Consider the following 23,970-nt stretch of genomic DNA (forward strand, 5'->3'; position numbering starts at 1 on the left):
TAAAGGCCTGGACCGTGATGCACTTGAGTGAAATAAAGGCCCGGGCCTATATTAGAGAATTTACGGTATTTATATATTTCAAAATCTAAATTGCTTAAGACAAGTGAGATTTATACAGAATGTGTGAAAATGTGGAAGATTATTCAACTGATTAGATTCATTATCAGTTCATTTTTATAGTTATCTCACTACTTTGCTGTTGTTCCTTACCCGGTACCACTTGAATGTACAACGCCAAATCCATATGTCTATAAGTCACCTTAAATCTCTGTCCTATTTCTTTTTTTCTCTCTCAATTCAATTTAAATATGTGTATTTATGTGGACGCACTTTATATACCCCATGCACCTTTTCCTCCGTTTGGCACCTTCTTTTGAAGTGAATTTCTCCATTGTGAGATCAATAAAGTTTATCTTATCTTAATTACATTTTTTTTTTTTTTTTTACATTTATTAACATTTAATTAACTTAACCTTCTTTTAGACAATACATCATTGAGGTTCATCACAAACTGTAGAGCCATGACACGTCACTGTGACCTGTACTCTCAGGAGGGATGGCCTTCCCTCTCTATGAGAATGCAGTGTCATTGGCACACTTTTATTTCCAAGGCCCTTCTTGGATTGCTGCCCTCTTACATTTGTACCTTACTTAAACAGAAAAACATGGCTTCTCATGCCCTGAGATCCAACGATCAGCTGTTACTCACTGTTCCTTTTGCCCGCACAGAACTAGGGAAGAAAGCCTTTAGCTACGCAGCTCCTTGTACGTGGAATTTTTTTTAAAAAAGAAACTGGAAGTTGACTGAGTTTTTATCTTTAAATGCTTTGAAGTTGAAAGTGAAAGAATTTAAAGCAGCCTCAATGATCTGTAATTGTTTTACTTGATATGTTTTCTTTATGTACCTGTCATTTAATTTAATGTATCTCTGTTATGTAACTTTGTTGCCTCTTGGCCAGGACTCCCTTGAAAAAGAGGTTTTTAATCTCAACGGGATTTTATTTCATGGTTAAATAAAGGTTAAATAAATAAATAAGTCAGCAATTCTATTGTTAGTCAATTATTTGTTTACATCTTTTGTCTTTCCGTGGACCTGTGGTGGTTATCCCCTTACTGGATACCTTTTTATATTGACTTTATAATACTAACTGCCTTTAAAGCGAATGTTGGACACCTACCTATAGAGGTATTCATCTTGTCCCCCTTCTTCTTCTTGCTTTTCTTGCTCTTGCCTTTGGGTTGGGGGGACTCTGCAGTGGGAGGTTTGCCATTTTGTTGGGGCTCAGAGTGGGAGGCTGGAGGGAGAGATGGGGAAGGGTTTGACACAGGGGGGCTTGTCCTGGCTTCCTTGATTTGGGTAAGGGGCTGCTGTGGTTGCTGCCTTTTTCCACTGACACATCTGCTATTACTCCTTTCCTCCTTGCGTGGTTCTGTTGTGGGTGTAGAAGTCAGGGTCTCAGCAGGCCTGATTCGTGTTGCTTTGGTATCTTCTGTAATAATGGGGGTGGTATTGTTAGTCTTTGTGACCTCATCTGAGCTCTTGGGCAGTTCTGGCACTCTCTTTGCAATGGAGTCACAACATGAGACTTTCCCTGATAGCTTGGCTTTACTTTTACAGCCAACAGTGGAAGGTGCGCCATTGAGGAGATTAGCTGTAGAGTTGGTCTCATTAGAAAGCCTCGTTTCAGGGGCACACTTTGAGGTGTGCTGAGAGATGGGCTGGGGTACAGGTTCTAATTTGTGTTCTTTCTGGTCAGAGAAGTGGATAAGGTTTTTAAGCAGCTGCGAATTTCCGTTCTGAAGGTTATCTAGGACATTCTGAGCTGTCTGTTTGAGGGGTTGTGGGTTGTTATGAGGGGGTGCGGTGTTCTCCTTTGCTTTCTCTTTCTTTTTCTTCTTGGCAGCGCGATGGTGCTGCAGCTCCTGCAGCCGTAGCAGTTCTTTTTGAAGTGCCGCCTCTTCCTCTTCCTGCCGCCGTCGCTGCTCCTCCAGCAACTGCTGCTCCTCCAGCAACTGCTGCTCCTCCTTTTCACGGGCCTCTGCCTCCAAGCGAGCTTTCTCCTCCATCTGAAAGATGAAGACACACAGAGAGCTGATCATCTGCAATTCAACACTTGGGTCTTTGCAAAGAGAACACAAAATAGTGCACAGCTGTAAAGTGAAAGGAAAATTACACCAATGTTAAATCTTCTACAACCAGAAAAAAACAACAACAAAAAACTGTGTAATTGCAATTGTATTATAACCAGTGCAAATGACGTTTGCATAATTAATCCAAGTCTAGTTGTATGTAATTGATTGTGATAAGACCAATTCATTTTTAAAGAAAATAAAGCAGGGTTAGGTAATATAAAAATAAATAAACCTTTAAGAATCAATGAGGCAGCCAACAGTTCTCCTAAAACTTAAAGGGGGCTGAATAGAGCCTCAGCTCAGGTGGAACAATCGCTGCTAACAAAAGATAGCTGGTAGATGTGCACTTTAAATCTGGTCTTTATGGAAAAGTGTCAAAAAGAAAGTTGGTTATTTAAGGAAAGTCATTTAAAGTGTGCTAGATGCCCCATAGAAAATAACAACCATGTGGAAAAAGATGCTCTGGCAGAAGAGAGAATTAAACATAATCCTCTAGATGAAGTGTAAAAATAATGTATACCAAGCGTACATGTATAACAAGGCTTGGGCAGCCAGTCAGATCTAAAGGGGATAGATAAAGACCCAGAGATGTAGCTTGAAATAGATCTGAGTAGAATTAGGTTTTAATACGGCCTAGTCGAAGTCAAGACCAAAACCCATGACCTTTAAAAAAATATAAATTATAATAAATAAAGTTTCAAAATTTAGGACAAGTCACCTTTTTTTGTTTATGTCTGGCTCGTTTGGCAGCCTTAGTGCTGGATGCAGGTTTATTGTCTGCGCTGTTAATAAACTGCAAAAGGTCCTCCACCCGCCTGTGGTCCTCCACCCCTCCATCTCTTTCTATCACTGGCTGCTGCTCCTCACGCTTTGGTTGCTCCTCCTTACGCTTTGTGAGACGCAAGCGCAGCTTCTCCCGCATCTCTGCATAATTTCGGCTGGTTGGAGCAGCTGGTGGCTAATTAAAAAACAGTACAGAACAAGGATAAATGTAAGATTTTTCAAAGATATTCATATTACACATTACATTTAATAAGAGTGATGCACTAAATATTTCACTCCAGCCCTATAGGTGGCGAAAACACGCTTAAAGTGGGTTTTCTGCCACACAGAAAGGTAGAGAGAGTTGCAATTAGCATGCAAATCCATCTATCCCAGTAGAAGTAAGAACTTTTTCACACAAAGGTTACAGTTAAGTCCTGCTGCAATATACTCTTGACAAACAAGCCTTCAAGGTCATGTAAACAACAAAAACCTGGAGCGAAACATCTACGTGGTTATGGTTAGTGTTCAGCCCTTATTTTAGCTACAGTAAACATTGTTCAATAAAAATCTTACGACTAAGTGAGAGCATAAATCCTTTCACTCTTACCCCGCCATGCCCAAAGAACTCGCAGTAGCAGCAGTCACAGTACTTTCCCTCCTTCTGGTTGGTTGAAGTGGAGGTGGAGGAGCTGTGCTCAGAGCAGCTATCCTCATCTGGACTCTCCTCGCCATCGTAGGGCGGATGTTCGTATGATCCACTTCCTTCACAGCGATGGCCTTCACAGTCAGGGTCACTGACAAAATTAAGTAAAAAAAAAGTTTCTTAAGCCTCAGCTTTAAATTTAGTGTTTCCTTAAACATCTCCTTTGCTCTAAACCTGTTAGATATACCTGCAGACACTAGTGGGGGCGCTAACTGGACCATCCACTGAAGGTGCTGGAGGTTCAGCAGGCGGAAGGCAGAGGGCATGATGGGACTCCACAAAGTCTGGGGGTGGAGTAGCCATCTTTGGAAAGGACTGTGAGCCCACTGAGGAGAGTTGAGATGTTGGGGCTGGGGGTAGAGTGGGGCCGGAGAGTGGAGGAAGAGAGGCGAGTCCCATGGAGTTGCTTCTAGGAGCTGCAGACATGGGCTGCCTGTGATCATCTTTACCTAGGCTGTGAAATACATCATCTGGAAAAACCAAACAAAACAGTCTCAGAAATGTATAGATATTTTTTAGTACAAAAACATATTTAACATTGAATAAACACAGCAGCCATGTCTTTAAGCTCAAAGCCTACTCTGTGTTGTTTACTGTGGAGTTCTGATCATTTATGGGTGGCTAGGGTCATAAATACGACACACTACTATTACATTTTCATAATGAAGTATCAATGAAAAAAAACAACATTGTGCACTTTGTCTTTAACTAAATTTAACCACATCTAAATCCACAACTACATTTAAAATAGGAACCCCACAATTTGAAACCCAGGATGGTAAAGGTGTCCTTTGGTCTGGGGATGCAGCATTTTTTTTTTTTTTTTACATCATATTGACATTTTGAAAGCAGGCTGAGGGTGCACACATTTTAAAACAGGCCCTGATGAAGCACTGCCTGCAGAGATAACCTCACTCTTCCTCGGATTTAAGCTGCAACATGATGAACTGATACAAGACTGATGGCTGTTGAAGAGAAACAGTAGCTCATCTTCAACTTTTAACTATTTGAAAACTATAAAAACAACCTAGAAAATGTGTTTTTATCCCTTTGGTAATTTATACCTTTGCAGTTTAATAAATTTATATCATGGTCTAATGATACCATTTACCACAGAAAATGTTAACCCAATATGAAAATTTCACATCAGCTTTGAAAATAGATGGACTGAACTGATTTTTAACAGTCTACTCATAGACTGGAAGAGGAACATTTGTTTTTTGTTTTATTTTAATGATAAAAAAAAAAAAAAAAAAAGGTCAGCGGGAGACCACAGAGGGTTATTTGTGGCTTTCTTGAGGTTCACATTACCCAAACCAGGACTAGAACAAAACTAAAAACAATTGTTCTAACAAAGTTTTCAGGTAAAAATATACATTCCTTAGCGCCTAAGAATAAGGTAAATGGACCTCTGTTTATGTATGGATGCCCAATCTGCCCTATAGAGTAATGCATTTGCTCTCTAGGGCAGACTATTAAATAAGAATTAAATGACAGGAATTGAGTATTTGTGAGCTTTTAAATCCACATTTCATTTAAATGCCTGACTATAATAAAAACTGATTATATGTTAAGCAAATGGGAATGAAATATTTAGTTTACCTGTATTAAAGAACAAAAAGCCAAAGCTCAAGAGTAAACTATGGGCATATGAGGAGGCATAATGATGAAAAGCCTAAAATAATAAACTACGGGTACACATTTGCAGATTTTGCTTCTTTTTTTTTTCTTTTCAGGTTTTATGTCTTTTTCTGTCATTAGTCTTTTCATAATGATGCCAAATACAGCCACCAGACTGCTAAACCACCAACTGTTCATAAACTGTGTTAGGCAGCTGGTTTATAAGATCCTCATTAAATCTAGACCTTTTTCCAATAACTAAGATAAAATCAAGTAAATAGAACAATGGTAGAATCATCTGCTACCACTCATTCAGAAATGAATTTCCCTGCATGCTTTTCTTAAGTAAAACCTCTCCCAGGTTGCTTCCATCATTTTTACTGATGCTTATTGTCTGTAATGTTCTTTAGGGCAAAGATTCATGTTGCTGTCATACTGGATTAAACAGCAACAGATCAAAAACAGCCTTTCTGATCAAACATTTAGAATTTGCTGACTTAATTGGGAAAAAGGTAGCCATCTAATAAAGCAGTAACAGTTTGAAGCAAAGGTTTGAATTATTTAATGGGTTTCTCAAAATGCAGTTAAATTATCTTAGACCCTAAACTGATTTCTAGAACGTATCCATTCTAAGTTTATATCTTAAAGTTTTAACTGATTTAAAGGGTTTAAAATAGATTAAGACAGCTGGACAACAGCCTCTGTTTTCATAGGTGCATAGTTCACCAATTATCAGAAAAGAAGCTTCATGATCAGTACAAACCTAAGCACTACTTTTACTTCCTATATTACCTATAGTGTTGGGTCTTTTAGATGCTAGATGGATGGGTGGGTTATTACTTGACTGGACAGTAGTGGCAGTGCAGGACACAGAGGATGTGGCAGCAGATGTGGCCATCACTACACGGTTGGTCTCCATGAAGGCATCCTGGAAATTGTAGAGACACTTCTTCTTGGCGCCAGTCTTTTTTGGCTCTTTGGCTTCTGAGGAGGAGCACGACGATGACGACGATGATAAAGACGACGACAGTGATGAGGAGGAGGACGTGGGCAGGGGTGTGGGCAGTGGGGGGTGCTCCCCTTGGAGGCCGATGGATGTTGGCGGAAGGGGCACATCAGGGAGCGGGGGTCCCAGCATTTCACCTGTGGATCAACACAAAGAGAAAAGCGTTGTTGACGAGGGACGGTTTGCTGCGATTGGTGATTTATGACACATGTTGCCTCTTTCTGCTGCAGTTCAATGGCTCACCTGGCAGACATTCAGGCAACAGCACCGATGGATTCCAGCTCTTCATCACAGCAGCATCCCAAAGATTTTCAAACTTAAGAGAGAGGCACTGTAGTGAGGTATTCCAATCGCCTGCTCCGCCTGTCCCACCAAAGCAGTTCTGGTATACATGGTCTGGTAATGATGTGCTGAAGGCCGGCTGCTTGGGGGATGAGTGGTGGTTTGATGCTGGATTTGGGGGCAAAGGCTGAAGGAAAGAAACTGTTATTAGAAGGGATTATAATGCCATCAGATTAGGATCAATTAAGTCCTCAAATGCTTTGGGCTTTCCTAGATCAGAATCAGACTGTCCCCTTGTGGTACACAAGGAAACTACACTGACAAAAAGCAAAACTGAAACCCATCTATGCTTAATGCTGTTCCTGGAACCTTAAAGAAATCCCCAGAGAAAACACACAAAAAAAAGACAACAATAAATTCCCCTTAAAATTACTTTCATAGCTGAAAAGTGACACAAAAAATTATAGTAAAGGGAAAAAAAAAAAAGAAAAAAAAAACCCTTCTCACCTTGTTGTGTGTGAGAGGTGGACAGGGAGGGTATAGTGTAGGGTGGAGGAGGGGCCGGGAGAAGTTCTGCAAGGGCAGGTGTCCATGGATGTGTGGGTATAAGTGGAGGGCAGGGTGTGCGGGGGATGCCTTGCTGTCTGTGAAGAACTGGTGTTCGACAGTGGAGGGAGGCACAGAGTGGAGCCGACTGGGGGGCAGGCAGGGAGCAGGGCCTGGAGCAGAGGAGTTAGGGTCCTGGTTGCACAAGTGGCACTCGCAGGCATGCTGGACCTGATCTACCTAAAGGTGGCATCAAAAATTCCAAAATAAAAAGTACACCAACTGAAGCTTCAATCACAAAACATATACGTTTTCCCAGATTTTATTCGACAAACCGACACCAAGTCAAGCATTACTGAGGTGGCCAAAAAAGTAACACGGTTTTACAGGTAAAACCTTACTTTTAAGGGTTTTGAATATTTGAATTGAAAAAAAAAAAAAAAAAAGAGCAACACAGGGAAATCCAAAGTCAAAACCCAATTGTGATATATCCTGTTCCTTGTGACATTTACATAAACTCATACAAGATTATATTCATACATAAATGATAGATGGCAGTTTAGGGTAAAGGTAAATAGATTAAGGCCTCAGAGGAGTGGCCTAATAGCCTTGAGTACATTAGAAAGGCTTGCATAAAGTGTTGTAATACCTGTTGGTGGTTGTAAGAGGGAGGAGGACTGTTAGTTTTTCCCAGGGAAAGTACTTCCTGCTTCCCTGGGGGCTCCCCACTGTTCTGACCATTAGTTTCCTCCTCATCACCCTCCGATGAGCTGCTGCTGCTGGTAATCTGAGGGGACTGAGACAACTGTAAAAAGAAAGGAATTAAGAAAGCAGACAATTTCCACAAATGACCAGTAATCCATTATTAAATCATCACAGTCGGTTTCATCATCCAGAAACACAGCAGGGAAATTCACACCCGATCTTGGGTAATTTTGTTTGAACAGATAACTCACCCCTGGCTTGAGTGTTGCGTTTCCACCCTCCCCGTTGATGCTGTGATGAAGTCCATTCACAGCAGCTGAAACCGCACTGCTGTCCTCATAGCTGTTCATAGGGTAGATGTTCCTAAATTTACTGGACAAAGGAGGCACTTCGTCATCGTCGCTAATGCTACAGTCAGAGAGGGAAGAAAAAAAGTCAGAGGTTTAATCATTGTTTGACAGTAAATGCAGGACTAACACCCAACAGTCCCTAATGGTGCAACACCTCGAGTGCACAAAGTATTGAATGTGTTATTACAAGGCTCCACATTTTTTTTATTTATAAAAATAAATAAATCTCTTTTAAAATGTGTTTTTTTAATATATATATATTTTGTTAAAAAGTAATTTCACAGCTTTTTTTATATCCGGGCTGACTAGATTAGCTTTGAAGTCAATAAAACCAATTGTGAAAATGAGAATGACCTGAACAGAACGTATCTAACTCACAGCCCGGTGATCCTCATTCATTTTTCCTAATCTTTACTAGTTGTTTGGGATCCAGAGGCAAACTTTATGCAGTTTAAATCCACTGACCATGTTTTAAAATTCTCATTTACATTCTCTACACCACAAAAACAAAGAGTTCAATCCCCATCTGGATCATTTTAATTAATGTGCTTCTTTTTCCTTGTTCCACATCAAAACCCCATATATCAAAATAGGGATGCCAAAATTTTAAACCTAATCTCTGATGGTGTAACTTGTTTCCTAGACCTATTAAACAATATGTGAAACTAAATTTCATACTTTCCTAAAAGCTCTGGTGTGGTAATTACGAGTCCAAATCTGACCTTACAATCCCTGCTGGCTAATATTAGAAGACTGGCAAATTTGCTTACAAAGTGCTGACATCCCCTTCGGGAAGGATGAGCCTTGGATGCTGCTGAATTGTAATGGGAGAACTGGAGTTGGAGCCAGAAGCTGAACTGCCTGAGGAGAGGCTAGGAGGGTGCACCTCTGAAAGGTAGTCCCTGTGTGGCTCCCCTTGTAAAGGCAGCTTGATGTGAAGGTCCTCAGTGATGGGCGAGTCCATGATTCCACATGTTAGGATGTGGGAGAGACTGCAGTCATCACATGTGCACCTATAAGGAGAGAGATCATTCCCAAAAAAGACGACGGACATTAGAAATCAGTCAATTCAACAACAGTAGCTGTAACTTCTTAGTAAGCTAATACAAAAGCAACAACAACAAAAAAAGTAAAAATCACACTTTAAAAAAAACATAATTTGTTTGTGGGGTTATAAAAAGAAAAAAGTTACCAAATAGATTTAACTAAGAAAATACATTCAGGCCTCCTAATTGCAAAATTATTGCATGGGTCCCTAAAACAAGCTTTTTTTGCAGATAAACCGATCTCCCAAGCTTTATTTTGACAAATTACTGGACATTTATTGAAATCCTGCTTTTGCTCCTAAAACAGCCCGTTTGGCACCTTCCAAAGTTAAAAAGGGTTTACTGCATCTGATCCAGCCATTGGCTCAGTCATGGTAACTACTTCACCAGCTGTGGTTTGCATGGGGACTGACAATAAATTCAATGATTTTGTTATAAGAGGAAATTAAAATGTTTGCCTCTATTTAAAGGTTGATAAAAAAAATGTGTAAATATATAACCATCTGATAAAAGCAACTCTGCATCATCTTTTCAGCCTAGTATAATAATTTGACATTAGTCAAATTAAAATGCCCCAAAATAAGAAAAAAACAGATGTTATTTTAATTTAAAGTCTAAAATATTTATTTAGCATTCAGGATGCCTTCTAGGATTTTTTTTTTATGATGGTGGTGGACTAATGGGGAAGAGGGCCATGTGAATGGGTGAATTGTGTTAACATGTATTTTAACTCAAGATGTTGCGGCTGTTGTTTTAATCTGGCAATGCTCCATGATCAATCCCACGTAATGGTTACCTGGAATTCATCTCGTGTCATTGGGTCACAAGATATGAATGTACTTTTTTTTTGTTTATCCAGATTGTCTGGTTCAAATATTTATTGACGGTTACTATCAGTATGTGGGAGGAGGGAGCTGCCACACATTGTTTCTGAGCCAATCGCTCAAACCAGTACAGGTCAGGGCTATTGGACTACAGAGCATACCCTCCTCTCTTGCCGCCACATTGTCTCGCTCTCTGATGAAAATGATGGTAAGAGATCCAACCGCTCTGTCAAAAAAAATCATCATGACTGGGGTTGCTCTGCTCGCCATTGTGTCATGTGTACTGCTGAGAGCTGAAACTTTGTCTAAACCCCCTAAAAAATCCACGGTTCTCTAGGTACACATTTTGTGAGATGATTTTCATTTTTTTTTTTTCACTTTTATGCGGGCAGAATAGTTTCTTTGGAGCGACCCAAGTTGTACTTTAACCCCAGCTGATGCAATGAGTAGCTTCTCATTTCTAGACAGTCCTGTTGAAACACACGTCCCAGGGTCATAGATGAGAATTTTAAGAAGGGCCGATTCAATGGCTTGCTTCAAGCAGACAAAATGTCTAAAGAGATTGCAGAAACTATCTTGGATAGGAGGATAATGGGAGACCATACTTCTTGAGGAGGAAATGTGTATAGGAAGAAATTCTGATTGATGGTGAGCACTTAAAACATTCAGCAGAACCTAGGTATGTTTAATACTGTGGAGCATTTCCACACATGCAAAAAGGAAAGGAACTAATCAGGACTGAGCCGCTGTGTAGCCACAAGAAAAACACTCAGTATGGCTAGTTGAAAGAAAAGGCTACAGTTTAGAGGTGAGAATAAAGTTTTACCCTGTTCCAGAGTGTTTAGTACATCAGGATGACAAGAAAAGCAGATGAACTGATCATGCCTCATGCTTATTTTGCAAGTCTGAGATGGGAGTGCTATGATCTGGGGTTTCTGCAGCTGGCCAGGTCTAGGCTCAGGAAAGTTTCCTCAAAGACTGAGTTAGCTGATGGCCTGAATATACTGGTTAATCCTTTGTGGATTGTTTTTTCCCCTAAGGGCACGGCCATATTCCAAACTGACACTACCAAGATTCATTAGGTTCAAATTGCTCAAGAGTTGGTTCAGAAAACATTTTGAAACAGCGATTGGCCACCGGAGAGGTCCAAGCTTTAACCCCATTGGGAATCTTTTGAACAAGCAAAACAAGGCTTTGCCCAGTGGTCAGACTGTCCCATAATCAATACAACATATTGGTGTTAAACATTTTATGGGAACAATCCGGTGAAAATGAAGAAACTTGCAATGCCTCAGCAAATGAATGCTAGAATCAAAGCTAAAGGTGTTCCAGTTATTAATGGGTGCACTTTTTGGCCAGGCAGAAAATATGATCTATGCAAGAATCATCTGCAATAATAATATTGATAATTCCCAAAAAACTATTTTGATGAAACATTCCGCTTTAACAGGTTCCACAAAAAGCCACTGAATCTTCTGTACGAAATGCAAACCAAATCTATAATAGAGTCATAACAGATCACTTTGGGAGCAGGGAAGGATTCAGTTTTGTTTTTTCATAAGAAAAAAAAAAAAAAACACTAAAAACATATGCCACTGAAAAAAATAACAGACAAGCCTATAAGAAACCAGTAAATGACACAAACTTACCTTCTTCTATAATTACAGTTTGGACAATCGGGAATACTAAGACGGGATGAGAGCATCCTCATAGTGTCTGTGAAATTGTTGTCTCCAGCGGAGGGTTTTTTACTGTTGGGTAACTAAAAAGATAAAATGACAAAAAAATATATATAATAATTAGATTTATTTTAAACCTCCAACATGTCTGCCTCAAACACAAATCACCTACCTGTTCTTCAATGAACCTTCTCTGCTTGAAAAACTCCCAGTCCTCCTTTAGCATTCGCTGCTTTGTCTTTAAAGTCTTGACAGGAACAGATGATAAAAGTAACATAAAAATTGTATACATATATGTTTTATACGAATAGAGATAAAAGAGGACTAATAATATTTAATTTAAACTTACATTTTTGCTGATCAAGGACTTGTGGGGCTCTGTTTTTTGGTTGGTCAGACTCTGACCGTCCACCTTAAAAAGTAACTAAAGAAAGGCACAAAAGAGTGAGAATAACCCTCAAATAAAACCACTTAGGCTGGACTTCGGTTTTATTTCTGAGGAAAATACCTGCTCATCTACATAGTCATCAATCCTCTTTTCACACTCCTGCCACTCACTGGCCACAGAACCCATCTCCTGCTGCAGCAGCTGGTATTTTTCCAACAAAGTCCGATACATGTCTTCATTATACGAGTCATGAGAGGATGTACCATGTCTGAAAAGAAGAAAAATTGAATTTTGGGGACCTTGCTAAGATGAAAATAGCACTTATCATGACTTCAATTTAGTAGAAAAACAAATACATTCCATATTTCCAATGTCATTACTAGATGGAAACAATATCTTACTTCAGCTGTGCAATAAGAGCCGGTAAACTGTTGTGTAGGATTGGTTCAGAAAAGACCAGATTCTCAAAAAGGTGCTTGTTGTGCAACTCCCAAGTCACCTGGAACTTCTGTAGGTGCTCATTCTCCTGAAACAAAACAAAAAAGAAAAGAGAAATACAGCAGTTAGAAAATTCCCATAAGGGGACCAAACATTCTTAATGAGCAGGAGAAGGGGAACTAACCAGGGTGAGAAGGAAGGTGCTGATGGTGCGTGCAGCCTGGCACAAAGCGTTGTACTCCTCCAGAAGAAGAGAAATAAACTCGTGGGCCTGAGGCGGACCCTGTGCTGCAGCCACAGTCCCTCCTGGAGGTCCTGCAGGCTTTGAGCCTCCGGAAAGGTTCTTCAGAAGCCGCACCTTCATTTCTAAGACATACTCCCGAGCCTGCTGCTCCAATCGCTGGTAGAGCTGATATGGATCTTTTACACATAGTCTGCATGAGAAAGGCACATAATGTAATGTTATGAGTTATTATTATGTTCAAAGAAGTAGCTATATATTTCTGTTCCATTTAAGGGACACGTTAGAAACCCTGCTCCGTTTCAGAAGAGCTTTAACAAGTCAAGAGAGACCTCTACTGGACAAATATAGACACTGATCATGCTGTACCTGTCCACCAGCTCCTTCATGCCTTCCTTATCCCTCTCTGAAGGCTGATCTTGGTCGTCTGCGAGCGGTGTTCCCGTCTGCCGGTAGATGCAACGCACTAGGTAACGAACCTCAGACCAGTGGTTCTGCAACTGCTGCGACTCCCTCTCCGATTCAGCAGATATCTCCCTGTAATTTGAACAAAATGGTATAAAAACCCCAGTACTACTCTCCCTTTATTTGAAACGAGTTTCCCTCTGTCCGTTTAGTTTGAACTTGCCGTCTCTCGTTGCAGGTTTCACAGCTGCACACCGTGTCAGCAGGCATTGGAGCGGTAAGGTCTGGAGCAGGAAGCATGGGTAGTGTAGGCGCAGCAGTAGTGAGCCTGTCAGCTGGCGCTGCAGTCTGAGCCAGGCTTCCATTAGTCACAGGCATGTGCAGCAGGAAGTCCTGACTCTATTGCAAATACAGCAAATTAAAAAAGATAATTGTTTTACAATAATTACAAACGATATTTGTTTTAAATTCTAAAATACTGAATTTGCAATAACTTCCTCTAAAGAATAAAAACATTTTTTTTTCTTTTTTTTTTTTAGAAGAAACTAATACACACAAGGTTTTTAAGTTGGGAGACAAAACCTCTGATCTGAAAGTGGCTGTTGACAAAATGCTTTTTTTTTTAAACAGCAACAGCTGCATTTCAAGAAAGCTGTCTTATTTTCTCAATTACTAACATTGAATTATCTATTCAAACAGCACCAGCTATACAAGTTAAACTGCACAGTCAAATCTTTTTTTTTTAAGTTTCAGTTAAAACATATACGTATCACAACTAAATACTAATACATCAATCTCTACACCTTTTGTTGAAAATATAACAGCTCAGATAATGTGTGAATCCTCTAATGCAGCTTATTATACATTCAGTACAGACATAGAAACATTTGGCAAGCCTGTGATATTATTTACTGTTATAACTGTTAATTTGCAAGATTCAAAAATTTCTTTTAATTTTTTTGCAATTCATTTTCATTGATTTTGATGTTGATGGAGTAAAATAAGCTATTGCTTTATTATGGGGAAGAAGCGATAAAACCAATTTCCCACTCTATAAAAGTAATTAACTAATAACTGGCTGGGCCACACCTATCTATGTGTTTTCTATATGTGGTATAAAGTAATTTATGCTGCAGTGGAAGAACTTGCTTCACTTCTCTTTATGGAGCAATTTAGCCAAACCTAGGAGAGATCTTTAGACATTGATAACGTCTTGGTTTTAAATTCCAGGCTTTGACTAGACCACTATAAAACAGTTTATTTCTTGAGCCTGTTGAGATGGACTTACAGACCGGACATTCTCTGTAATGATTTCTGATATAAGGCAAGATTTATAATTCCTCCAACTGTAGAAATCTGCCAAGTAAAAAAGTAACAAAGAAAACAACAATCATCAAGATCTTTTTTGGCAGATGTGATACTTTTATTGTTTTAGCTCAGCATTAGTTTGGCCAACTCTGTCATGGATGTCATTGCTGCCTGGGCTCTTGGTAATTACGGCCTTTAGAGGTCTAGATGTTCTTCTGTGTCATTATCTTATTCATCATAATTTTGGTAGGCCCGCCACTCTTACCATGGTTACGTCTTTTCTCCATTTGTAAATGATTACTGTCACTGTGGTTCACTGTACAGTTTTAATGTCATTTACCCATTTATTACAGGCTGCAGTGTTTGTCCCCCAGGCTGCTATTCTTGTGACAAACTTGATATTCTGTGCAGCATATTTTTAAACCAAATTTTTTATTTTTTTTAACGTACTCATGTTACCTCTCTATATAACATGTTCCTTGACGATTTATAGTAGAGTAGAGCACGACTGTTTAATCAGCGGCTTATGTATTGGGTTAATTTTAGTTTTTGGCTCATTAATCGACATCATCCAAAATGTGGACGATGTAAAAACAAAACAATTTTTGCTGCAAACAGCTTAAAGAAACTGGCTGGGCTCTAATTGTGCTCCTTTGCTCTTCCCTTTCTTAGAGCTGAGCTGCTCTGATCCGCTAACCTGACAACAGCCAGATGCATGTCTCGCTCCGCCCAGCTCCACTCACATACATCTGGGAACCCGCCATAGGAATTGCCTTTACTGAAGGCTGGGCCTTATCAAAACTCCTTGCATATGATTGGATAAGCCACTTGTCTGTCATCTTTATTGACGTGCTATTTCAACCACTCACACCAAAGCTAACCCGTGACGCTGTGAGAGGAGGAGCCATTTGGTAGATCAAGCTCTTGCCAAATCCGGTCGGGAGAAGGGCGAAAACATCATTTCCACCAACAAAAGCCTTCAAAGCAGTTCTCTGATGTTCTTTTAATGAAACAATATCAGATAGATTGGACAAAACAGAAGAAATAGCAGCATCAATGCTAACGCTTGCTTCCTCAATGCGAGCCGCCATTGTTGTTGGAATCTCACGGTCGCTTCTCCACTCCAGGACACACCCACCCTGCGTCCTGATTGGACAGACCATAAATTCGGTTGGGGAAATCACTTTCAATGAGCGAGTTCCCAGATGTATGTGAGTGGAGCTGGGCGGAGCGAGACATGCATCTGGCTGTTGTCAGGTTACTGATCCGCCCCTCCCCTCAGTGATCTCACTCTGCTCTGCCCCTCCCCGCAAACACACACAACTTCTGCTAGCCTAAGCATGGAGGTGGACGAAAAGCGAGAAAGTATGCAGTTCACTCTCTGTTTTAAAAGCTGCAGCATTGCTACTTAAATTTAATTTAGTTCCTTGTGTTCAGTGGAGGAGGGAACGTTTCAGTAACCTCTAAATATGACATTCAAATTTCTGAAGTGTTTTTGTGAATGAAATGAATCAGATACAAAACACCTCCCATTACCATGTGTTTTCACTTTAACCTGTATGCAGCCATTTGTTTTTATCTCTAAATAAAAAATTGTAGATTTAATCTGTAGACTTTAAATCTAATTGAATAAAATACACTAAATGAATAAAAATATGTATTTCACAGGCAGAGGGGAACAATCAGGCCACATTGTGGAGGATGTAACAGATGCTGGATGCAGCATCTGCACTGTTCAGGTTAGTCGGGGCTCAAACACCAGTAAGGCAAAAAAAAAAAAATACCCAAATTTAAGGCAATATCTTAATGAGCTCTACAAAAAAATGATGATTTAGTCCTATGTTGAAACTGCTAAAATTAATGAAGCTTAATTAAATTGTAAAGTTCTATGTTTCGTTTCTTTGTCTCGAATCATATTTATGATTATTATGAAAATTTCAGTTGGACTATAGTTGAACAATGCATATCCCGTGTATTTCCATGTTTGGTTTTTTCAAATATTAATATATAAATAAAATATATATCGGCTTTTAAGACCCATATATGGAGGCAGTGATGAGAGAAATACAGATATAACTGTTCACACTGCATGTTAAGTGATAATTTGGTCGTCCTTAAATAAAGCTCACTCACCCCTAACGACTGCTCTAGAGTGGTCCGTCTGTCTTCTTTCTCCACTGTATGTCTACAGTCAGAGCATACCCACAGAGGCAGCTGCAGGGCACTGGGTGTGCTGGGGGGCTGTGCTGTGCCGTTCTGACCGCTGATACCAGCTTCTGAAGGCACATTGCTATCTTTGCGCTCGCATCGGCACAAAAGGCAGCGATCTCCAGCTGTGTAGGGCGCCCGCTGATTAAGGCCAAACGTGAACGGCGTCTAAGGAGAGATTGTGGGTGAAAGAGATCAAATTAACATGTGGAGTACACATGCCTATTTTTAAATAAACATTTCAATGACTTGTTACTAACCACTATTAGCCAGATAAACCTTTATAAACAAAATACAAAAAGAAAAGTGAACCTATATTTAGCATACAATCTTTCTGGTCTTTATAGTTAATATCACCTACTTTTTTGGCACATTGGAATTTTTACCATTACAGCAGTATCACCTAAATGGACCATTATTCTTTAAATAAATTTGTAAAATGGCAATAAAATCGCTTCAAATACACGGATGCAACTGCAACTCTTGCAATTCCATCCCAATGTTATGCCTTAATAAATACTACCGAACTAAAACCCATCATATCTCTGGTTTTAAGAAATTAATTCACAACAAAATAAAAAATAATTTTTTTGAGAGAAGTTGACTGCAGTGCTTCACATAAGCTAATGTTTTTATAATGCGCTCCAATTACATTAAAGGATCCAATGGTGGCAGTAAAATCAAAGATTTCTAAGGGGTTAAAGAGGAAATAAAAACAAAGAATGGATATTAGCTTAGGAAGAAAGGGAAAACAACTGTTTGGCTTTCTATAACACAGTAGTGGTAGCTCAGCAAAAACATTATATCAGTTCAGCCTTCACCATTAATTCTTAGTCTCACCTAAGAACAGGCAGGTCTCTGCTATCAAGATATTCTAAGATTTCAAATGGACTATATGGCGGTGCTGTTAACATTGTAGCCTTGTAGCGATCAAATCCTGGTTTCAATCTGGGTATGGGTTTTTCTGTATTAGACTCAAATTTTGTCCCAATGCATGCTGGTTTTAAATTACCCTTAGGACTAAGTGTTTACTTGCAGGCTGTTGAAGCACTACCTTTGACTATTTGTAAGAAAAAGCTGTTCTAATGCTTAAACAGGCATGGTCTGTTCAGCAGCCACATGCAGGCTGGCTTCCCAGATAGTAGACTAATTATCAACTAATATTGATGGGACATAATTTACCATCTACCTACTTAGAAACAATTCATGTTACACATTCCCATTTTAAATCTGTGTGATATCAACATTTGCTTCAATGTTATAAAACCATGAGAATTTCCTAGTAAGTTTTAAACCTACATCTCTGGGAGGTATGGTTTGTTTATTTTTAATGGCCAATAACAACTGTTATGGTTACTTTGAAATGGTCCATTTTTCCTTGTTAAGTAATTTTGATTTAACTTTCTGACATTGTTTCTAAGATCTGACCAGTTTGTACTTTCAGTTCTTCTAATTCCTGTGTATATTACTACATAGCGGATACAGAGGAGACAAACAGAACTGCATTAGGCGCCTTTTTATTTGATTTTTATAGTGATCAATACAGAGAAGCACTTTTTTCAATATAGTTTTCCAAGCTTCAATAACATTCTATAAGACTTCATACTAGGGCTGAAACGATCAGATAAATCATGACTAATCAATTATTGAAATAATCGTCAACTAATTTAGAAATTGATTAATCGTTGACTGGAGTGGAGAGACTGTAAAACATGCCTTTAGCTGACAGAGCAACCAAATTAGAGCAGTAATTGCATTTAAATTGAAGTATTCAACAATGATACAACAGCTACACTGAAGATATGGTTAGGATATGTTCTATCTCAGATTTTTATCTTCAGAGTAGCAGTAAATAAAATCAGTGTATTCTTCAGCATTTCTATTCTATTTGAATTATTTACTTTGTAATCTAAATATATTTCACACTTGTTCAAGAAAAAGAATAAATCCAAGATCATCACATTTTTGCCGTTTCATGCTGAAAATAAAAATTGCGATTTTTTTTTAAATTAAATATTCCTCTGCAATAACCAAAAGCATGTGGTTAATGCAGAGGTAATTTCTTTTCATGACCTTAAAACTTTGCTCATCCAGAGTTACTGTCACCAAACGCTTACTTCTATTAGCATGCATGCTAGAAGTAAAAAACAAAACAAAAAAACTCTCTGAATGCTTTTAACCACCAATAGGTCTGGAGTGAGAAAGTGATTGTTGGGGATGTGCAAAAAAAAAAAAAAATCAATTTCTGATATTAATCTTAAGGACCAATACATATAACCAAAGATAGTTATTTTAAACAAATTTTCCACTCTCCTTAAAGCCACCAATAAATACCATTACTTTATCAATTTGCTGCTGAATGTTAATAAAATACTGGTATCAATATGCTGCATCTATGCCGTAATTCAGGTGACAGCTCAAACTAACGTTTTTAATACCAACAATCCAATTTGCAATCAGATCTAATTCTACCCGATTCAAAAACCAACTGATTCTAAATCTTGAGAATCAGAATTGTATCTCTTCTTGAGTCTGAATGAATACCAACCCTATTCATTGTTTTAGGCTTATTTAATGCAACCCGACAAAATTGAGAGCATCTGGGATAACAAAATTTGGTTTTATATAATCGCAATTACACTACAAATGCACTAAATTGCCCATCCCTACTTACAACAACAGCTAGTTTTTACTATTCTAATATCCTGGAACATCTCAAGTGGAAACTTGGCTAGTCTTTGAGAAGATTTCACTTTAGCAAGGAGTAAAACACTCAAATTTTTTATATACATTTTTAAACATAAAATAGCTTCAATTAGGTCAATCTTTATATGAAACACAGAGCCCTTTAAAAATGCTTAAACGTGCCAGGATCAATAACAGAAACAACCATGTGTGGTAAAGAAAACGGTGCAGTAGATATTCAGTTATTAACCAACTTGAGATTTCAACACAAAGTTAATTAACTGATACAGAGATGAATGCAAATGACTGACTTTAAAGTCCGGTCATATTCAGAATTCAAACTACTTTTAATATGAAACTATTACATACTGATCAATAAATGATAGGTGTTTTTAATTAAGAGTATTTTTTTTATGTGCTTTACTGGACACATCCGTGTTTGTCACAGAACACTACTGCCACCTGCTGGTTTGTGACGTCACGGTGTGGTATCGGCTGTTGATCAAGTCCCAGTGCTCTATCTGGTGTTTTTCACAACGCGCTATTATCCAAGTCATCTTAAAAACATTTTTCTTCTAAATGTTGGCTCCATATGTGTTTTTTTATCTGGCCAAAACTTCAATGTTAAATTCTCCCTCTTCAAGTTGGCAATCCAACTACGAACCCGTGGTGGATTATGAATTGGAAAGGTGAAATAACAAATTTTTCTTTCACTTTTACCCAATGTATTACAACATCCAACTAAATGAACAGGGGCATTGTCAGTTTAACTATAGCTCTCACGAATGTATGGTGAAGTCCTCTCGAAATCTAAAATAATTGTTGTTGATTGCAGATGTGTCTAGTAGTTCCCATTGACTTTGCTTGTAAAGCGGGGAGAATGGCACTGGGCTTACCGCACTGTGACGTCACTGCTGGAAGATGTCAGGAGTGAGGTGTCACTATATTTGGGCAAAAATGGCCGCTCTCAGACTCAGTGATTGAGACAAAACTGATTATTTTTATTTTTTTTACTGATTAATGCTAAATTCATTAAATCACTACTGACGTATTAATTTTAGGTATAGATAATGTTCCATTGATCATTCCTTGCCAACCAGACTTTTCATTTAAACACTAAAAACCTGGACTGAAAACGAGATATACCTTAATAGCAATATGTGGGTAAGATAGATTTCTTTTTTAACCACAGAGGCTAGAAAGCTGTCAAAAAACACTAAGATATACATATAAAAAAAAAACACATAGCTATTGACGCCGGAGCAAATTTCATCTAGCCTCATTAAAAAGGCCAGATTTTATAGAAACAAATGCCACCTGTGTAGAAATATCCTTTTGGAGCTTTAGGAACTTAATTAAGAGCAAAATATAGAAAGACCCCCCTACAGTATTCAGTCTCGCCCTAAAGTTGGCGCTTCACTAAGCATCCTGCAACATTACAGAATTGTAATGGCAATTCCCTCACCACTAACTTTTTCTCCCCCGAAAGAAAACCATAAAGTATGCTCAATTTTGCAGCCCTAAGCCACCATATGCAGCAAAGTTACCTGCAAAAATCTTCTCCACAACATAACTTAGAATAAACCAACCTTGTTGTACAATGAAAATTATTTTTACAAAAACGTTGGTCCAGCATAGGTTTTCCCTGAACCTTATTTACAGGATTATAACTACAGTGCAAAGCACGTCTAGAGAAGGAAAGCCACACATGAACAAATGCATAAACAGAGTTAATCACAGTATTCGCTGTATTTTGCTTCACAATATTTAATCTGTGACTGAATTATGTTGACTTAATAATAAGCGATTTAAATTTACCTGAAGAACACCGGAGAACTCTGCGTTCACTGGTCCCTCTGCAAACTGAGGAGTAATGCTGCTGTTCCCTTTGACCTTAAGTAAAACAGAAATATATTATTCAAGTTTAGAAAAACATCTACAGTTTTTACAAATTAGCAGAATGAATTACATTTGTTTAACGTTTCGCAGCAATCCACAACATATTAAATTCTGCATGTTAATGAGTAGTTAATATTTTAAGATTATGTGATTAATACTATTGCTGCTAGTAACAACAATGACAATAAAACATAATAATATAAAACATGCACAGTGCATTAAGACTTTTATGGTACTGGATACACTTTTAATGTAAGAATTAAAGCATAGCAAACCATGATAATGCTGATAATCATTATGAATTTATATAGATAAAATATAATACCTTAATTCTATATCCTTGCATGTTCGATTTTGCACCTTTCTTGTGGTGTAAAGTAGTGTTTTTATTCAAGTTGGATAATTTTAGGCTCATTAAACTCTTTTAAACCTTCAGAGCTCAGCTAACATTGTAAAAGGTTGAGCTTGTATCTACAGTATGTTGATTCTGACTTGTTTTATTGTATTTAACAGAGACATAAACCTCAAGTAACCAGTTTCTGAAATAAAGCTTCATAAAATACATTTAAAAATAGTGACATTTCTGACTTATATTAATACTAAGGCTAAGTAAGAGAGTAACTTTTGAATTAGCATTCATATAATTGGCTGTAAAACTGTATGTGCCTTATTGTTTACCTATGTTAAAGTTGTTTTGTTTTTTTTTATTTAGAAAGTATTAGCGGTTAGCTGCATATTATGTTGCCTCTGTGACCAAGCCGAATTGAAAAGAAGACCTTTATACATAACATAAACCTGTAAAACAAATCGAAAGCCGACGGGTTCCTGGGTTGTTAATAGTATTAGCATTAGCTAGCATTGATGGTTAGCTGTAAACCACCTGCGCTGAACCCTAATAATCTTGTATTGACCAAGCTAATCTCCACCTACACGGACTGCATTGGCTCATATTAATGTGTCCTGCCGACAAAGTGTATGACGATGCAGACAGAATCTCTCAACTTTAGCTAACGTAAGAAAGTCAGTATTCGCTCAACAAAGTTAGCCTAACGTTAACGGCGAAATATAACAGTAGGTTCAAACATGTATATATGCTGGGTTCCAGGTTAAGTGACCGATACGATATTTCCAAACACGACGAGTATGTTAAGATGTAGTAAAGTACATTAATTACCAGCTATTCTACATGTATGAATTAGCCTGTATTCTAATGATCAGCTCTGGGCCCTAATCAGATGTGTCGTTGGTAACACTGTTAGCTACCAAAAACAGTAGTGACATTTTTCTGAGATGCATTCTTACCTCTCCATTTATGGCCGCGCTGGATCCGATATTTCCACTGCCGGGACTCCCAGATGTGAGGAAGCTGACGACCGAGGCAGGTGTTGGTGTTCCTGTACAGCCTAAGGCCGGTGCAGCCCCGGCCTTGCCACTGCTGCTATTGCAGACAGCACTGCAGCTACTGCCACCGCCCCGCTTGTTCTTCCTGCGTTTAGCCCCTCGTTTAGCATCGGTTGGACTCATTTCTTTAACGGGAGAGGGGAGACAACTCGCCGTACGGACTTGGCAGAGTCTCAGGCAGAATGTCCGTAGAAATCCCGCGGGTTTAAAGCCAAGAGAGCAATTAGAAGAGTGTCAAAACGATAGAAACCGAGTCCCATCAAAGTATAAGCCGACTGCATAGATTCCAATATGGCCTCTGGACAGACTGCTTCAGCTAAACTCTGCTTGCGTCATGACGCAACGTGCATGCCCCACCCAGGTGGTTATGGGAAATCGAGTTTATTTTTGGAAGGCTGTGCGTTAGAAAAACAAAATAATAATACAAAAGAAAAGCACTCTGCGGTAGAGCATTAGGGCCACTGAAAAAGTTAAATGATTTTAAATTTTATTTCTGCATAATATAAGAAAAAAGTCAGACTTCTGACTTTAATCTCAGAATTCTGACTTTTTTTTCCTCAGAATTCTGACTTTAATCTCAGAAGTCTGAGTTTAATCTCAGAATTCTGACTTTTTTTCTCAGAATTCTGACTTTTTTTCTCAGAATTCTGACTTTAATCTCAGAATTCTGACTTTTTTTCTCAGAATTCTGACTTTTTTTCTCAGAATTCTGACAGCTAACAAACATGTTCAAACCGTAGCCATGTCTGTTTTAGCTACTAAACTAGATATCTTGTTTTAATCAACTTCTGCTCTTCCCTTAATGATAAAGCATCCCCGGGGACCCCTTGGACATGTAAACAGTCGCCTAATTCCGTCATTTTCCACCAATGTGTGACTGGCCCTCTCAAACAACTCATCTTTGTCAGTGAAGCTGAGTGCTCCCACATCTCTTCCTTCTCCCAGAATTCCTAAAATAGTCAGAATTCTGAGAAAAAAGTCAGAATTCTGAGAAAAAAAATCTGAATTCTGAGATTAAACTTAGAATTCAGATTTTTTTTCCCCATATTAGACTGAAATAATACTAATCAGTTAACTTTTTTTTTTTTTTTTTTTCCAGTGGCCCTAATCCTCTTCCATAGCGCTTAAAATGTGTATATAATTATAAAGCAAAAAAAAAGTCACCCTTCAACGTGACCCAATCTAAAAACACAATTGTTCTGTAAGGACCTCAGAGGTAAGTTAGGGAACTTTAGACAGCAACAGCATCATGAAGTTTTTAAAGCTTGATTTGAAACAGGAGCAGAGGTTCACATTGCAGCAGAATAACCCATTTTAGGCACACAGCTATTGGTTCAA

At 38.5% G+C, this 23,970-nt stretch overlaps 1 protein-coding gene across 2 annotated transcripts in view; it reads right to left on the reverse strand.

Moving 5' to 3' along the window:
• Positions 1-22,941, reverse strand: part of fam193a (family with sequence similarity 193 member A) — a 26,623-nt gene extending 3,682 nt beyond the window's left edge. Inside the window, exons 1-21 of one of the 2 annotated variants that reach the window (XM_015377364.1) lie at positions 22,534-22,941; positions 21,151-21,225; positions 16,573-16,815; positions 13,355-13,530; positions 13,096-13,263; positions 12,670-12,919; positions 12,449-12,573; positions 12,168-12,315; positions 12,009-12,083; positions 11,832-11,906; positions 11,630-11,742; positions 8,881-9,123; positions 8,012-8,168; positions 7,705-7,860; positions 7,017-7,295; positions 6,471-6,696; positions 6,062-6,364; positions 3,789-4,071; positions 3,506-3,692; positions 2,852-3,091; positions 1,179-2,067 (exon numbers count right to left, since the gene is read on the reverse strand). In XM_015377364.1, coding sequence (XP_015232850.1) covers positions 1,179-2,067; positions 2,852-3,091; positions 3,506-3,692; positions 3,789-4,071; positions 6,062-6,364; positions 6,471-6,696; positions 7,017-7,295; positions 7,705-7,860; positions 8,012-8,168; positions 8,881-9,123; positions 11,630-11,742; positions 11,832-11,906; positions 12,009-12,083; positions 12,168-12,315; positions 12,449-12,573; positions 12,670-12,919; positions 13,096-13,263; positions 13,355-13,530; positions 16,573-16,815; positions 21,151-21,225; positions 22,534-22,755 — 4,633 coding nt within the window. In that variant the 5' untranslated portion in view covers positions 22,756-22,941. Of the gene's footprint in view, positions 1-1,178; positions 2,068-2,851; positions 3,092-3,505; positions 3,693-3,788; positions 4,072-6,013; positions 6,365-6,470; positions 6,697-7,016; positions 7,296-7,704; positions 7,861-8,011; positions 8,169-8,880; positions 9,124-11,629; positions 11,743-11,831; positions 11,907-12,008; positions 12,084-12,167; positions 12,316-12,448; positions 12,574-12,669; positions 12,920-13,095; positions 13,264-13,354; positions 13,531-16,572; positions 16,816-21,150; positions 21,226-22,533 lie in introns of both variants that reach the window. The other variant, XM_015377363.1, reaches the window with a different exon arrangement.
• Between the last annotated feature and the right edge of the window lie 1,029 nt (positions 22,942-23,970).

This window comes from Cyprinodon variegatus, unplaced genomic scaffold (genome assembly GCF_000732505.1).
Source record: "Cyprinodon variegatus isolate N-32 unplaced genomic scaffold, C_variegatus-1.0 Scaffold152, whole genome shotgun sequence".
In the NCBI taxonomy this organism is placed as follows: Eukaryota; Metazoa; Chordata; class Actinopteri; order Cyprinodontiformes; family Cyprinodontidae; genus Cyprinodon; species Cyprinodon variegatus.